At 32.9% G+C, this 16,832-nt stretch overlaps 2 protein-coding genes and 1 long non-coding RNA gene across 6 annotated transcripts; 1 reads left to right on the top strand and 2 right to left on the bottom strand.

The window, feature by feature from the left end:
• The first annotated feature begins 1,485 nt into the window (after nucleotides 1–1,485).
• On the top strand, nucleotides 1,486–13,099 carry LOC103851530 (zinc finger protein CONSTANS-LIKE 5). Its single transcript, XM_033284302.1, has 4 exons — nucleotides 1,486–7,810; nucleotides 8,193–8,351; nucleotides 9,165–9,342; nucleotides 12,950–13,099. The coding sequence occupies exons 1-3, from the start codon at nucleotides 7,418–7,420 to the stop codon at nucleotides 9,336–9,338; spliced, it is 726 nt and encodes a 241-aa protein (XP_033140193.1). The 5' UTR covers nucleotides 1,486–7,417; the 3' UTR covers nucleotides 9,339–9,342; nucleotides 12,950–13,099.
• LOC103851529 lies at nucleotides 10,009–12,796 on the bottom strand. Of its 2 annotated transcripts, XR_004455123.1 has the most exons (7): nucleotides 12,372–12,796; nucleotides 12,163–12,277; nucleotides 11,824–12,081; nucleotides 11,660–11,741; nucleotides 11,488–11,554; nucleotides 10,511–11,338; nucleotides 10,009–10,421 (listed from the first exon to the last, which is right to left on the bottom strand). It is a non-coding gene; the product is annotated as an uncharacterized LOC103851529 (long non-coding RNA). The 2 variants fall into 2 exon arrangements; XR_004455124.1 differs by lacking the exon at nucleotides 10,009–10,421 and having other exon boundaries at nucleotides 11,125–11,356; nucleotides 12,372–12,787.
• Nucleotides 13,100–14,152: 1,053 nt separating the features above from the next.
• Nucleotides 14,153–16,824, bottom strand: LOC103851531 (protein GAMETOPHYTE DEFECTIVE 1). 3 transcript variants are annotated; one of them, XM_009128384.3, is made up of 7 exons: nucleotides 16,342–16,824; nucleotides 16,177–16,251; nucleotides 16,021–16,101; nucleotides 15,758–15,912; nucleotides 14,794–15,671; nucleotides 14,518–14,727; nucleotides 14,153–14,421 (listed from the first exon to the last, which is right to left on the bottom strand). In XM_009128384.3, exons 1-7 carry the CDS (start codon nucleotides 16,780–16,782, stop codon nucleotides 14,306–14,308), a joined length of 1,956 nt encoding a protein of 651 aa, XP_009126632.1. In that variant the 5' UTR covers nucleotides 16,783–16,824; the 3' UTR covers nucleotides 14,153–14,305. The 3 variants fall into 3 exon arrangements, 2 of the variants coding, with proteins under 2 accessions (XP_009126632.1, XP_009126631.1); XR_004455122.1 differs by having other exon boundaries at nucleotides 14,208–14,421; nucleotides 14,518–14,714; XM_009128383.3 differs by having other exon boundaries at nucleotides 14,518–15,671.
• Nucleotides 16,825–16,832: the final 8 nt, after the last annotated feature.

Consider the following 16,832-nt stretch of genomic DNA (forward strand, 5'->3'; position numbering starts at 1 on the left):
TATTTGTTCTATATCTACCCATATTCTTTAGATATAGTTTATACATATGTAACTGGTATATAGATATGTATATGTGGATGCGTTTAAGTAGTATAAATTTTTGTTAATGATAATATACATTCCAGCAGTTTTAATATGTAAGATGTTTTGGATAAGTTTTTTTTGTTTCACATTGTAAGGTGTTTTAAAATATATACTAGGGCTGGACATAAAATATGTAACCTGAAATTTAGACCGAAATACCCGATTCGTACCTGATCCGAAATATAAAACAATTATATGAATATCTTTTTTTAGGGTGTTACAAAATATATTCGAACCTAAAGAGTTATTAATCAAACCCGAACGGATAACCCAAAAAATAGAAAAATTTGAAGAAAACGATCTGAATATTCAAATTAATATACAATATAAATATTTAAACCATAAATATGTACCTCAACCATAAATATTTACCCAAATATTAATTTCATATTTATTTCGATATAATATCTAACAATAAGTATTTAAAATTAAATAATTGCTTTAAATACTCAATTCTATATAAATAACTAAATAAGTAAGGTTTTAGATTTTACTTCGTGTATATCCAAACCGATCCGATATAACCTGAGTCAAACGATATATGGTTATTTTATGAGTTGTAGGATGTAATACAAACCCGATCCGAAACTGATATGTTATATTCAATCCCGATCTCATAAGTACAAATCCAAATAATATAGAACTTAGGACGTGTTATAAAATAGAACCTAGGACGTATATAGTTAACTTTTATTTTAATTTTATCAAAAATATCGTGTAACCAATTACATTTTACTATTTGCATTTATAATCAACCAAATTTATTTATATTTATATTTAATGATATTTTAAGAAACATTAAAAATAATATATGTTATATTAGCTAAAATATTATATATTATAAAATAAAGGGAATGTATATTATTATTTTTAGTCGAACGAGATTGGAATTCACTAAGCTGTACGTTTTTATATTTAGGGTATGACTGGTTTTCCCGCTACCACCCGCAAACGCAGCTTTTGCGGTTGGTAGCGGTTGTTGGCGTTTCGCAACAATCGCTCAAACCGCTCCAAACCACTCTAAATCGCTCTGAACCTCATAAATTCAAAAGCTGGTTCCAGCTAGCGTTTGCGGTTGCGGAAGGATAAAAAAAATTTCTTTTTTTCCAAAACAATATAAATACAAAAATAAAAATATTCAATAAAAAAATTAAATTGGAATTATAAAAATGCTAAAATATATCTATTATATTTTAATTAATATTATAAAACTCTAAAATAAAAATATTTTCTATATTTTAAAAAAAATTAAATTATAACTTTCTAAATATAACTTTTATATTTATTATAATATTATTATTTTTGATATTTTTATAATTGTATAAAATGTAAATATTATTAATTTATTATTTAACCGCTGCTGCATTTGGTAGTTAACCAGTCATAAGTATCCCGCAAACGCACCAATTTCTAACCGCAGAACCAGTCGTACAAATCTCTTAAAACCGCTAGAAACCGTAACCACCCGCATCCGCAAACTCCTGCAACCGCAACCGCAACCGCTGCGGTTGAACCAGTCAGGCCCTAAGTTTAAAACTTTCAAAAACTTTGACTGCATGTTTCAGTGTTATAGTATACAGTCGTATACATATACAGTAGTATACATAGAAATATTGTCTTTTCCTCTTTCTGCATTCAGACTTTGACTTAGATTTGACGAAATATTTACCCTCCAGTCCAAACTCTAGCTAAGATTTCAGATCAACTTAAAAGAAAATCATTGATGACCATATTTTATATCTGTACCAGCAAAATGAAGCTAGCATATTTGTGTTCCAAAAAAAAAACATATTTAGATAGTTCTGATGGACCTACAGAGCCGATCCTTTAAGTGCAAAAAAATGCTTTTGTTAGACCTTTTACCCCATATATAAAGTAAAACTATATAATCGACTCAGAGGATTAACTTATAGTGATCTCGAAGGGACATAAATCTTCAGATACATTTATCGATGAAACCATATTATAAATACAGAATGAAATGGAGAAGAACAATGAAAGGCATAAACGAACTTTTACTTGTGAAAACTTTGGTATTCGACAAATAGCTTGTACGGATAGTAAAATTTAGACTTGTACTTGGTTTCCTAAAAAGAAATATTTACAGTTTTAAGTATTTGCTAAGAAAATAACGGTTTGTAAAGTACTTGTCTTGTAAAGTACTTATAATTTACTTGATAAGCATTTGTAAGCTACTTGATAATTTGTTAAAATTTCAAAATAAAAATATTATTGTTTATATTAATATTTTCTTAATTGCTTTTTCTATATTTATTTAGTTAATGTGTGAGACAAAATATATAAGAAAAAAATCTAAATTACTTCTATAAACATATTACTTATTTTTAATTCACTTCTAAATAAAATATAAACAAGTTATTTTACTATAAACAAAGGAAATATATTTTGTTTATTAACAAAAATGAATAGCAAACCAAAAATTCCAAATATTAATTTTTATTTAAATATTTGATATTTTCTTGTTTATAAGTAATTTAAATAGATTATTTGGTATTCGATTTGGTCAAGCCAAGTACTCATTTTTATGGATCAAATAGATATCAAATAACGAGAGTACAGAGTATGTAACAATTAATTGTGCCACCTCTATTTAACTACTTAAATATGATCAGTCAGATTTTATATAAAGAACAAAAAAAAAACATAAACATTTAGTTTAAATTTGGATTACTTCAAGTCTTCAACTGGGTCGGAGTTGGATAAATCAAAGCAATATCATCCTGTAGTATCCAAAATATAGATAATTAAAAACGAAATAAAGTGGCGAGTGTCTAAATTATGTATTCTAAAACTGTCGATACGATGAGGCTTTGACTGGAATTATTATGATGTATAATGATGATATTAGGCCGATCTAGTTACCGACTAAAACGTGTTCCTACTATTCGAATGCCATTCTTGGATTGTAATAAATCGTAAAGTAAAAGTATCTATAAAAGATTACCAAAAAAAGTATCTATAAAATAATATACAGTTTGCATTAGGGTTAGGTAAAAAATATTTGAGATATTTGTTTCGATGTGTTGCTTAAATCGCTTTTATTCCAACAAGAATCTGGCAAACGTGCAAAGACAATAGTCCATCTAATTAAGATATAAATTGTACTTATGCAATTTCAACAGTGGGCACACTTAAGAATAACATCCGAGGCCTTAAAATTAGGACTCTAGTTCCAAAACCATGGATATACGTTTGATTCGAATATACTCCTATATAAAACCACTCAAGATAAATGTGTCGGCTGGTCTCCTGAGTAAAATGGTTACTAGAACGACTTAAATTTTGGTTTAATGAATTTTATTTCAGAAAATGGTTACTAGAACGAAATTGAATGTAACATGGATCCATTGCAATATGCAAACACAGTATAATAATGCATATGGTTAATTACAGAGAATGGATATATAAGCAAACATTTTTTTTTGTTTTATTAAAAACCGTCTTAAACAATTTATTACAAAATTTGTTTAATCAGCTTTTATACAGTCCGTTAATCAGCTTTAACACTCTAACAAGTGTTATTGAAATATTTTTAAGCTATACAGCTTATGTTTCTCCTCCTCACGTATATTAGTGTCTATTTAATGACGACCAAAAACATTTCTAAGAGATTCTCTTTCTCTATCATTAACCTATGTGTTTTTGTCGAATACAGATGACCTCATACCTATTTTATAGTTATCTCAACGTTTTCAAAGTTCTTTATCCAGGACAATATGGATATGAACATCTTTCATAATAATAAATACAACTTTCTTTTTTGTAAGTGCACATATTACTTTTCTTTAAGAAATAAACATGCTTTTCAAATTTATTTTTTTGTCTTTTCTCCAAAATATATATTTACTCTCTAAATCTCCATGACTCCAGCTCAACATCTTGAATCTACATTGTCTTCACCACCCAGCATATCTCTTGCACCAGCAACTATATCAGTGTTTATATCATCAGTTATTTCAACGCAGACTATTGATCTATACAAATTTATGGCTGCATCTTTAATCTCTCTTTTTTAGCTTTGTGTGCCGATCCAACACATCTTTCTTATGGTTCAACGACTACATTTTCTCACCTGAAAACTTTCATCCTATGTGATTTTCTCACCCATAAAATATGCATTACACCATATATTTTTTTCTCCAAAAGATATGTATTCTCTGGACCAGAATATCGCTATCTATCTGTTTGTTATGATTTTTATATTTTTTAATTTAATTACAAAAATGTTGGTCTTCAGAACAAAAATTTACAGAAATGTTTTTTGGTTTGGTTAGAATCGCTCAAATGTTGAAGTTTAGAATATTGTAATTTTCGTTTTGTATATATATTTAGTTAATATTTGATAGCGACACAATTATAATATATTAACCCAAATCATTTACATTTGAATTTAGGTTCTCGCTGGATCGGACAACCCCCCATTTGATGTGAACACGACCAAAGCACATCAAGATTTTGAGTTTAATTAATACAGTATTGATTAACTGTATGATTAATTAGGTGATAAAGTGGATTTGTATGCTGCGCACATGGGTATGCGTGAAATAATGCTTTTAACAATCTTTTTGTCTCTCCTACGTTTCGAGCTAAAAAGTTAACCTGTGTCTTTTTTATTTATTTAATTTTTCTGTTCATTGTTCATTTGCTATTAAGAATGTTGCACGATATATTATATACGGTTTATATATAATCCTCCCACTACGATTTAATCAGGCCACTGTATATATTTTGAATGATAAGAATATATTGATGAAAGTTATGAGTCTTATGAAGATTAGTTTGGGTCTCTTGGAATATTTTGGTTTAACTACTTTTATTTATTATTTACTCCATTTCATGATGATTTATGAGTTAGAAAAAAAATATTTCAAAAAATATACTTTTAATGATTTTTATTAGGTATTAGTGGTGAATTGTAAACTTCAAAAAACCAAAATTATGTTTATTAAATTTTGATTGATTAAAAATTGTGAAAATGTTAAATTATAAAATAATTTATTTATAATCAAAATTTAAGATATTTTTCTAAATATGCATGAAAACTTCAAAATGTATATGTCCAGATAGGAAAATATGGTATAATTGTTATGCCCCTGCAAAAATGTCATTATGTAATCTTTATTAGTTTTATTTGATGTTAAGTTAGATTGTTTAAAACATAATTTACACTTAAATCTAAAACAATGTTTTCTGGAAAGGGTAAGACAATGTTATTATGACATTTAAGCTAACATGTTAACCTAACAAAAAGGTAAAAAAGAGTACGGATTAGAGAACTCTAAAAATGACTATTTTCCTAATATAATATTGTGTCTGCGTATATAATTGATAGCTTAACCAAAGCAAAATAGCTACACTAAGTCCATGGATTTTGTTCTTATATTTTGGAAATGTATATTTTAAAACTTTAAACTTAAAAGTATTCTTTTAATTTGGTTTTCAAAATCATCAAATAGACAAAGTTTCAGAAAAACATAAGAAACAAAGCGTGGTCACTAGAAATAGAAGCGGATCAAAATTATTAAAAATTAGAGATTAGTTTTGGATCATCAATTCATATATGGCATGTTTATGATACACTAATTATAATTTTTTTTAGGGAGGATGGCAGATAACCCAAGTTCCCATATGATTTATGATGTGATATGTTCCACCTTAACCAGTAAAAGAGGTATTAGATTTTACCAAAAAGAAGAGGTATTAGATGTAAACAGTACTAGTTCACTTCTGTGACCCCTCTCTTGCATAAATTTTGAACCGGAATGATCGAAACATATTCTACGTATTTCATGAATTCAACGGAAAATACCCATAGATCAAAATCTCCACTTGAGCAAATAATTTAGCATATAATTTAGCAATCATTTAAAGCATGTACATCACTAATAATAAAACAAAATGTTCTTAAGTATGATATTTAACATTTATTATTTTAAGTAATTACATAGCATCCTAAAAACACAATTCTAACAGAAATAAAAGTGCAAAGTTAAACAAAACAAAATATCCCCCATGCTCAGAACACAAAAAGCGGATAATCTTGATTAGAATTAACCGTCTTATCATTACACAGAGTCTTCACATTTTTATCAAGTTTGTTTAAGTCGATGACGGAAAAAAAAAACAAAAATATCAGTTAAAGCAGTATATTACACACTACACAAGTTCACAATCAGTTCCAAATATAGATCATATAGAAAGATAAAAGTATACAATCTGTATAAGACTCCAAATGTCCTCTTAAATAAATATATTTCAAGTAATGTTCATAACTTTTAGTTTTCTTTTACCCAAACAAAAAAACTTTTAATTTTCTTAAACCCCAACACTATTATCTAATTTTACTATGCATTTTTTAATATTCTTTAAAAAATTACCATTCATAGAAAAGAAAATTCCTTTTTATTTGTTCTCATTCCGTTTATTGTAAAAAATATAGAATAAATTTGTTCTTCGCTAAATATGACAAAAAAAAATAATTACATTTCATTATTTCTATAAATTATTTTTTCTGTTTTTTATATTTTTTCTATATTTTTCCTATGTTCTCGTGATAGTTACCGGTTAGACACAAGTAAATTAAATAAAATAATTTAATAGCGATGAATGAGAGAAGCTTGCATGGTACTTCTATTTATGTTTGATTTTGGTTACTGTGTAAGAGCTATATATTTTTTAAATGACAAACTATGCTTTTATTAGTTTTTAATTTTAATTTTGTGTGTTTAAATTTTTATTATTGATCAAATTCATTCAGATTTAAATTTATTTTCGATAGAATCTAAGATTTAGAAAATGATGGAAAGACTTTTTTTATAATGGATGGACTTAAACTTCGACCCAAAAAAAAAAGGATGGACTTAAACATGTTCAATGGTCATTTCCAGAACACATCATAATTACACCTGTTTAGTGTGATTTGAGTAAATAATTTGTAACAAACTTATCATCTAAAAGTTGATGAATAATATCGTTAAACCATAAGTAGGGTCATTACACCGCACCTGAACTGAAGTGTCGTTCGGAGCCACAGAGAAGCGACGTGAAAACAAAAGGCAAACTTTTCATAACTTATTTTTTGGAGCAACACTCTTCGATAACTAAAGATTCCTTTTATTAAGTTCAAAAAAAAAAAAAAGATTCCTTTTATTATAGTCAGTCAAAATAAGTCAACGGTTAATCAGTTGACCAAATATGACGACAAATGACGTCACCGTCAAGTTTGTCTTCTCCTCCCTCTGTTTAAATAGAAACCAAACCCACTTCGACTTTCACTCACACACACAACACAACAAAAAACTAAAACCACACCATGTATGGACATATCAGCAGCTCCATAGCCTCCGATGACACGTGTCCAGGTTTCCTATACTCCGAGAACATACTGGCTCCTCCTCTGCCGCATGATTATCATCCTCACTACTTCTTACCTCCGCCGCCTCTTATGATGAGCCACCACTCGTTAGCTACGGCCGAGGCAGTTTCAGGGTTTGGTTACTTTGATTCCACCATGACCACTGGTGGCGGCGGATGCAGCAGCTGCGACTCGCCGAGCTCGATGGGGAGCGGTGGAGAGAGTCTTGTGATGCAGAGGAGTGTGAGTAGCCATAATGGCTTTTTTGGTAATTTACCGACGACGGCCCACGATTTCGTTCACGATCATGATGGGCCAGTGAGACGGGCCCTTAGCGCCGGAGATCTACCCGTAAGCAATATTATTATATACACACTTGCACGACGAATTTTGATAATTCAAACCTATTAGCCCCGATTGTGTGTTTCTTTTCCGTGTTTACGTTTGTGTTTTTCTTTTGGTTGCGATGATTAGAATATTATAAGATAGAAACACAAACACAAAAATAACAACTGGAACCTATATATATGTTCCTATCTTTCCAAACGCACTTGCTATATCTGCGTTTACATAAGACAACTTTCATATTTTTTAAGAGACAATAAAAAGATGCAAACGCAGATGGAACTACTAGCTTTTACAATGAACGTTTTGGGGTTTTATTTGGTAAAAGCACTTTACTATATTATGTAAATTAATGTAAAAGCAAACAAACGTTTTGGTACGTGTGTAGAGGAGTAGCAGGAGAGAGAGCAGTGCGGTGTTGAGTGAGAGCAATGCAATAATAGAAGGAATGAGTAAAGCATATAAGTATAGTCCTGAGGAGAAGAAAGAGAAGATCGAAAAATATCGTAGCAAACGAAACCTTAGGAATTTCAACAAGAGGATTAAGGTAAATTTTTACATTTGTTTATATGTTTGTAGCATCTATTTGGTTTATATGAGTGGATTTATTTTTCAATTCGTATTGTTTTTCAACACGTAGAGAGATGCATGAACAGTTTAACACCTACCTATATATTCAATATGCATGTATTTTATGTCCCATGGAAACTTTTGAGGACTTGACATGTAGTTGTATGAAACAGTGACATGCACCTGCACACTTATTGATGCTAACTAACCCATTCATTTCAAATCAAGCATATATTTTCTTATAATTGTCTCCCTTAAGCAACTAATAATGAATTCTATAAATTTAAAAAACAAGCATTCATATGCCTCTTTTAAAAATCAAATTTATTAGATCTAAATAATACAAGAATTTACCTTTAATACAAAACTAAATGGTTCGTTGATGTCTCAAGAAATAAAAGGTTCGTTGACTAGAAAAAAAAAACAAATAGGCTCAACATATCATGTCAATAACTATCACCTCAAAAGTAACACTGTCTATGCTTTTAATCTTATCTTCAAACATAAATATTAATTTCATTAGTATGTGAATTAGAATTAATGTAGTGTCACATCATATTTGGTCTTAGGGAATATTTTGAGATAGACAATGAAGCTCCAAGGTTGCCATAAGTTTATTTCCCCCATTGTTTATTTTTATAATGAGAAGGTCCTCGAATATCGAAAACACTAGGAAAAGAACTAGAGTATCCTATTAGTTACTTCATCCAGCTAATTAAACGATATAAATACATAATATAACCATCACCTTTGTTTTGAGACGGATTTAATACATTTATTTTTCAATTAGTATGAATGCAGGAAGACATTAGCGGACAGTAGGCCAAGAATAAGGGGGAGATTTGCAAGGAATGATGAGATTTCACAACAAGAACAAGTTGATGTTATTGAAGCCGTGGTTGGAGATATTGACACGTGGGCATCTTTTCTTGATTCTTTCTCTGCTAATCACTTCCTTAATTAGTCCTTAGAATTACTAGTATAGGCCCGCCCTACGGGCGGGAAATAAATAATATGCAAATTACTTAATATGTTTAACTTATAGTCTTAGTCTTAACTGAAATAAAAATTAATTTTCATATTTTTTACTAAAACAGTTTATCTATTTTTTTTTAAATCGTATGTATTAATTAGTAAATTTTTATAGGAGACTATTATTTTGCTTTCAGATGATGATCTCAATAGGCTGCTCAAATTTATATATTTTTGTCAAGTTTTTATATGGCAGGTTTTATTTTTATTATAGAAATATAGATTTTTATTCTGGAATTTGGTAGCATGCATATATATATTTGAAACATTTTCTTAAACAACTATATTTTTGAGACTATATTATGTTTTAACCAACCTTGTGGACGGATAACTAAATGAGTGAATGATATAAAGACAACCTAAATTTTAGTGTGCATCTGAGAATATAAATTTAATCATCATTTAAATTTACATTCCTTTAAGCAGCAATATACATTTTGAATAAATAGAAAAGCTGTATACTTGAGGACAACAACAGCTTTGGTAACAGCACAATGATGCATGTAAATTATGTCTCTAGACCATATCTACTTCAACCTGGACATATATCCATAAGTCTCCAATACTCTTGCCAATTTTTAGGTCAAACCGAATTCTTTTGCCTAACCAAACATCACATTTGTCATACATGTCACACTGTTTTATACTGTATCAAACAGGCTCAAGTAGACATGAATAATTAACAAACGAACCTTTCACTCCTAAATCCCACCGTTGATCGTGAATCCTGATATGCCATGAGTATGTATACAAAATTTCAAATCGATCAGGATATGTTTACCTTGTCAAACAATCTCCTAAAGATGCTGTTACAGAAAAGTTTTCTCTGTTTCTGCAGATTCAGATGTTTCTGGTCCAACTTTGAAGGTGAAATACGAATTGTTTATAACTTATATTCATAATTCGATTGATCTAGTGAGCTCTCTGCAATAGGATATTTCCATATATAACCTTAATGTGATCCAGTTTCCTTATATCTCGGCGGAAACCACCTCCAAAGTAGCCTACATACACACTGATTTAAAAGGTAAAATGCAGGTTTTTGGATCAGAGAATCATAAAACTTTTCATCAACTTTCTCAAAGATTTCTGGATGGATTTTACCTTTGATTTGAACACGGTATCTTTCTATGGATTCCTTGCAGCTTGATCTTTCCATAGGGATATTATTCGAGATCTTGATACTTTTGGTCGGTTCAGAATCACTTCCCAAAACTCCTCCTTAACCAGCTTCTATCTCCCGGGCTTGTCTAGCCATTGCTTTGATTTAGTGGATCTTAACATCAAAGTTCGTTGATTCAACAGAGTTCCAACTTATTCTATGGACTTTTACTTTAGATATAGTACTCATAAGCTCTTCGCTATCAAACTTAGGTTTTTCAAATGACACCAATGGCTTCTCCAAACCTACCTCCTGCAAAACTTGTATCGTACTTTTTTCTTCCAAGCTTTCAATAGTTGTTATTGTTTATTATTTGAGATTGTTACTGGAAGAGGTATGAGTTATTAATAATCATTTAGTTTATGGTCTTTGTAATATTGAATCTCATAACGATTCATAACAAAACCAAGAGCTTGCATTTTCCTCTGGTCTTTTCGTCCAAGGATGAAAAGTTGCTGGTGAAGACACTTTATTTTTCTTGTTCAGAACTAACCTTACGTACTGAAGAATTTTTGTGAATTTCTTTTGGGCTGTGCAATAATGTAAGCAATTCAAATATCTGTCTTATAAAAACACAACTGATATTAGGGAAAATGTTATATCAGATTATCCTGAAACAATGGAAGAATGAGTTTAGTTCGAGAGTTACAAAAAGTAAAAACTATGGATTAATGTCTATTTCATCATGACAATTCATGGGTTGATATACTTTTGTATTTCTTCATGATCATCGGGGTCTGCATGTGTTCTTGTGCTGTTGGTGGATTTTCCTGGAAATCAGACAGAATCTGTTCAAAGTGAAGTGGTTGATTCTGGTGAGGTGTCATTAACACCAACATGGATTGTGGCAGCAAATATTAACCAAACATTGATTTGTGAATAGAGAAGAAATCTAGAGCAGCGAATTTTGATTCATTACCTGTCTCATTACAGGATCTGCGAGAATGTTCTGGATTGCCGGGTCTTGCATTCCCCTAGGCCCTAGCCTGCAAGAAGAAAATAAAATATGCTAAGATCACTGGTTCTATCTAAACTGAAAAGGAAGACGTAACAGACCAGTGAAGCAGATAAGATAATTAGAATGGACTTACGCTCGGGTCTTTTGAATTTCTTTTTAACGCTTTAGTGTGGTGTCTCACAGCATCATGATACTCCCGCTCCTTGAAAAACTCACTCATTACATTACAAAAACGACATGATTTTAGTATAACTCGCTTTACCAAGATGGCAAGATATACTTGTAAGACCAAAATACCTCTCTCACGCTCTGCCTCACCAATATTGGGATCAGAATACTCTTTCTGCGCCAACTCCTTCTAGATTCTCTCAGTCTCATCCAGACTCCTCAACATGTCTGGGTTATGGTGCTCTGCAAGAGCTTTCTGGTAAGTCTGAATCATATGTTCATGGTCCGTCGAGACTTTTTCCATCTTCCGCAGAGCTGTTCCGTTCCTAGACTAAGCTTTCTAGCTCTTTCAACAGACTCATCACAGTCCTCGATTTACTCATCATACTGAATCAAAAACATTCACATTAGGTTCAAATAAAGTTTCAGAATACTGAATGTGTCCAAATAAAAATTATAAGACAATACTTTCAAGGATAAAGTTTCAGACTGGCTATAATTCAGCTCTGAAACTTCAATAGGTGGCCGGCAAAAATGCACTTCCCGGCTGACGGTTAACCAAAGGTCCATGGCATGAGAGGAACTGCAAAAAGAACCAAGACATTGTCAAACTCACAGACCAAAGACGTTACAACAACACAATAACCAAAGTTGTGATAATACTAAGAATGAGACACCTTAGCATTAACACCATCAGGAACAACACGCTTCTCTTGCCTCAGCTTCATGAAATCTGCTCTGTTAAACTTAGTGAAACCCCTAAACAAAAGCAAAAAAAGCAACAAAACATGATAAGTTCTTAAAAAGGATTTGATCCTCAAAAACCAATAATAAAATGATAAATATGATTTCCTGCTGCCGATAATCTTTTGACGACCAGGGAACTTAAACTTAGCCCTCCTCAGAGCCTCATGAGCATGGTGACCATGCCCATCCTAATCCTTACACCTCACAGACAAAAGCACCTGCCCAATCGCAACCTAGTACTCGAATATTTATAATATGAGGATCGAGAGAACTGAAACAATAGAGAGGAAACGGTGAAGACGAAGAGATAGAGGAGAAAGCATCGTGTGGTTTTTTTTTCTAATTGTACCGGTAGATTGAAACCGACGAAGCCCAGTAAAACCACATTGAAGCCCATACAAAAGTAACAGCTTAGGAGATCATACGTGTATTATTGAAATGTTTTGATTGGCCGAATAAATTTGTCGACGTGGACACTGTGAAATCACTCTATATCGGGCTTTTAGTATAGAATTATATTTATGTTTTTCTCTTTCTTATATATGTTTATATGGCACTTTCATTTGTTTTGGCGTGAAAGATTTCTCCATGTTGCACTCATGTAGGTTATGTGTGTTTTCTTTGTAAATAAGAATAATAAATTAAAGTATTATATATTTTTGTTCGGAGATCTTTGCTGAATAATCTATTTGACTGGCCAGAAAATTTTCGGAAAGAACGGAATAGAACCACTTTGGTAATCTTCTTGTCATGGCATGGAGGGAGATCGACATTTCCCACTCTATGTTCTCATATAGTTGAGTTAAAATGGTTTAGTGGATAGGTTAAGGCAAAACAAGATGAAAACAGTATCACTATATGCAATTTTAACTGAGTGAATCTTGGTCTAGTGATTCTCTTGAAATAGAAGGATCATAGTTCGAATCAATCTACTTGGAAGGAAAGGATCATATCATTCAAGAATTTTTTTTTTGTTTTCTATAAATAAATAAATATAGAAACAACATACCAATTTAGAACGAGCATGTAATCTGATTTTAGTTTGTATAAAAACACAATGTCTATGATTCATATTAACGTCGATGTTGTATCCGATAACCTGGGTATGTGAATTTACGCAAAAAAAAAAAAACCAGAGGTTGATGTTTGGTTGGTTCTATAAATGGAAAAATAATATCAGCACATTTTTCCAACTATAACAAATTATTTCATTCCGTATCATTATTACTTAGGGGCCCGTAAATAGTTTAATGCATAGTTTATTATGTTCCTTAATGGTCCGAATTGTCTTTTACCCACTTGATTTACAAAAATAATCAGAAAGTAGAAAGATGATAACTTTTAGCATTGAAAAACATGGTCATGTTACTCTGATGATTTCATTACCCTCACGTTAAGTACTCATCGTGCTACTAAGTACTAGCAATCTCCAAAAGTAAGCATACATTAACACCTTATAAAATCCTTATGAAATCAAAGAAGGTTCCATTCTAATAAACAAAAGTAAAGTAATCAACCTAACACCAATTGTCTTATTTATAAGAGAAGAGAATATTCGTATTTTTTTTCAAATGAGCCACAGCTTGAGCAGTCTTTCCTCTTTAGCAAAGGCTATGAAGAGAGATGTAGGCCCTCCGGCGACCATGTCCCCGACTTTTGTCGGCCGGCTGTAGATTTACCGACTCTCCACTCTTTAACATGTGTTTTTCACTTTTATTTAATTCTTTTTATTATTTTAAGTAAAAGTGATTTTTTTCAAGCACGAGTACACGAAGAAACCAACTATAAACTTTAGAAACAAATTAAAGATTTCTTGTGGGTTTAAATTAAATGAGCAAAACTTCACTAGGGTTTAAGAATATCCTCAACCTCTTCTATGTTTTCGTCTTTTACTGATTTGTTTGAAACGATGAAGTAGAAAAGGCTTCAAAGGTTGTAGCTGCGTTAATCGAGTTCTACTCCTCTTAGCTCGTGTCTTCCCTGCATTTTATGACAAATAGATTAAGATAACATTAGACTGAAGCTTAGTCCAAAACTTACGTTAAGGTTTCCAAATGATGAAATTTAGATCCATACCTGAGTTTCTGACATTGTTTCTTTCAGACTGGACATGGACTTGTTGATTAGTTTCAATTTCTCTCCCGCTTTCTTTCTTGTCTTCCATTGATATTTCAATGGTGTTGTTGTATGGAACTGCTGGTTCTTCCCCAAGCTCCGCCTCACTGGAGTCTAAGCTTGGTACTTGGTCATGGTCTTGTCCAGCCGCCTCTGGACTGAGAGAGTTGTCTGAATTTCTTAGCAAATCAGTAGCCTCAGAGGAGGATAAGTTAGGAAGATTTATATTACTGTCACCTGTTTCATGCTTCTGGTCTTCCACTGTCACCTCCATGTACTGGTCATGATTTGCTTCCAAAGAACCATCGATTTCCATCTCAACGCCATCAATTGATACAGAGTGCTCAATCTTAGCATGACCAGAAATAGCTTCTTCTTTGCTTACTTCGTCCAGTGAGACCTGATCATGAACAAGGATAGTTTCCATCTTTAAATTTTCAACAAGACTTTGTGGGACCACGTGGCCGATTTTTGATGGCGATACAGATTTATCTTCCGACTCCAACTCAGTCTGCATGTTGACATCAGAAGCTGCATCAGACTTTGTGCATCTTATCAGTGTAACGGATGCAGATGCTTGATCTTGCACCGAAAGCCCCTGTCTCTGGCTGGTACTGCATTTCCTCAGGGGGACAATAGTTGTAGGTTCCACTTTGTTGTCATCTTCAGATATCTCAATTTGGCTAATGGTTTTGTTTTCCAGACGATTATCAACAGATGAAGGTATATCTGAATCAGCCATACATGCATCAGAAACTTGACTCTTACAGTGCACCGGTGCGTCGTCAATCATCTTATCTGCAGTTTCCTGAGTCGAAGGTTCACTTCCTAGAATATCAGTGAGCCGGAAACCATGTGATGGCAAGCCTTTACGATCAGAGGTGACATCAATCGCCTTAGAGGATTTATTCGCCACAGCACGTGTGGTGGCATCAAAAGCCTTCGCGAGATCTTCCAAGAGCATGTCACCTTCACCACTTGAGATGGGATCCCATTTCATGAAATCACCAGACAGAGTCTGTTCGAGGCTAAAGGTATCACTAGAAGAAAGCAACTCAACCTTAACAGCTTCTTTGTGAAACCGCTTCTTCTTTAAAATCTTGGCTATCATATTCCTGAAAGCAAATTTTAAAAGAGACTAAATGCCAAGCTCAACACTGCATCAGATAAACACAACTGCTTCAAGAGTCGAATACCTTACCTACAGTTTTTTGAAACTGCAGCTCTGGCTCTTTCAGTAGAGAGTCCAAGCAAAGACATGAGGTTGATAACATCGTTTGGACCTCTAAGTTCAGTGACTGAAGGTGAACCACTCGATATAATCAGATTCTTCCCTTTAGTCCAATCCACCAGTAACTAGTAATGCCATATCACAAGAACGTATAAAGCATTTAACCAGAAAACTCTTAACATACTCATCAACTAAGTAATCTAAGATTCTAAATACACAATCAAAGTTCTCACCTTAGCATTGGATATAACTTGTCTTCTCTTCTCAGCATCCTTTAAGAGATCAGAGTACTTGATCTCAAAGTAAACTCCTCGCTACTCATATAAAAAAAACACAATGAGATACACACAGAGACTCTTGTAACAGTTAACAATCTGTGAATCACAAACCTTAATAGCAGCTTTAACCGTGGGATGCATCAACCGAAACGGCAAATTCGAGAAATCAATCGAGATGATATCAACCTACAACGTCAAATCTAAGAATAAGAATCACCACAGACTCAACAAGAAACCTCAATCACACACAGAGAGAGACTTAGAAAATTTAAACACCTCAGCTTTCGTACAAGCTTGATCGAACGCGTACTGATTCATCGGCCTAACGGCAACGATATCATAGCTCTTCAGAACCGGATTCCCGGAGTTCAACCCCAGGCACTGAGCCTTGCTCTCTAGCTTGACGGTGGCGCGCGTGTACTGCCGAAACGGAGTGGATCGAGGGACGCCGAGCAAGTCGCGATGGAACGCGACGGAGGATGATAATCGCGGAGCGGCTTTGATGAGAGATCCGAGAGTGAGAAGAGGGATCGTGCAAGAGTCCTTCTCCGTCATTACGCCGCCGATCGAATGGTTATGCGCGATTCCGACGTAGCCTAGCTCCATGGCTTTCGTGGCGAGCTTTACGCGGAGTTTGTTTGCGACGGCGACGGCGGCTTCCTTCCCGCCTGATTGGGACGGGTAGCTGTACGGTACGTTTAGGTCGAAGAAGGCCATGACTGAAGAGAGAGATACGGCGGAGAGATTTTCCGATTAGGGTTTAAGCA

Source organism: Brassica rapa, chromosome A02, assembly GCF_000309985.2.
Source record: "Brassica rapa cultivar Chiifu-401-42 chromosome A02, CAAS_Brap_v3.01, whole genome shotgun sequence".
Taxonomy (NCBI): Eukaryota; Viridiplantae; Streptophyta; class Magnoliopsida; order Brassicales; family Brassicaceae; genus Brassica; species Brassica rapa.

Coding starts and splice junctions, on each gene's coding strand:
- LOC103851530 (XM_033284302.1), top strand. CDS start 7,418: ATGTATGGACATATCAGCAGCTCCATAGCCTCCGATGACACGTGTCCA. Junction 7,811..8,192: donor TTAGCGCCGGAGATCTACCC/GTAAGCAATATT, acceptor GTACGTGTGTAG/AGGAGTAGCAGGAGAGAGAG. Junction 8,352..9,164: donor ATTTCAACAAGAGGATTAAG/GTAAATTTTTAC, acceptor TTTTTCAATTAG/TATGAATGCAGGAAGACATT.
- LOC103851531 (XM_009128383.3), bottom strand. CDS start 16,782: ATGGCCTTCTTCGACCTAAACGTACCGTACAGCTACCCGTCCCAATCA. Junction 16,252..16,341: donor AAGCTTGTACGAAAGCTGAG/GTGTTTAAATTT, acceptor TTGACGTTGTAG/GTTGATATCATCTCGATTGA. Junction 15,913..16,020: donor AAGTTATATCCAATGCTAAG/GTGAGAACTTTG, acceptor TGGCATTACTAG/TTACTGGTGGATTGGACTAA.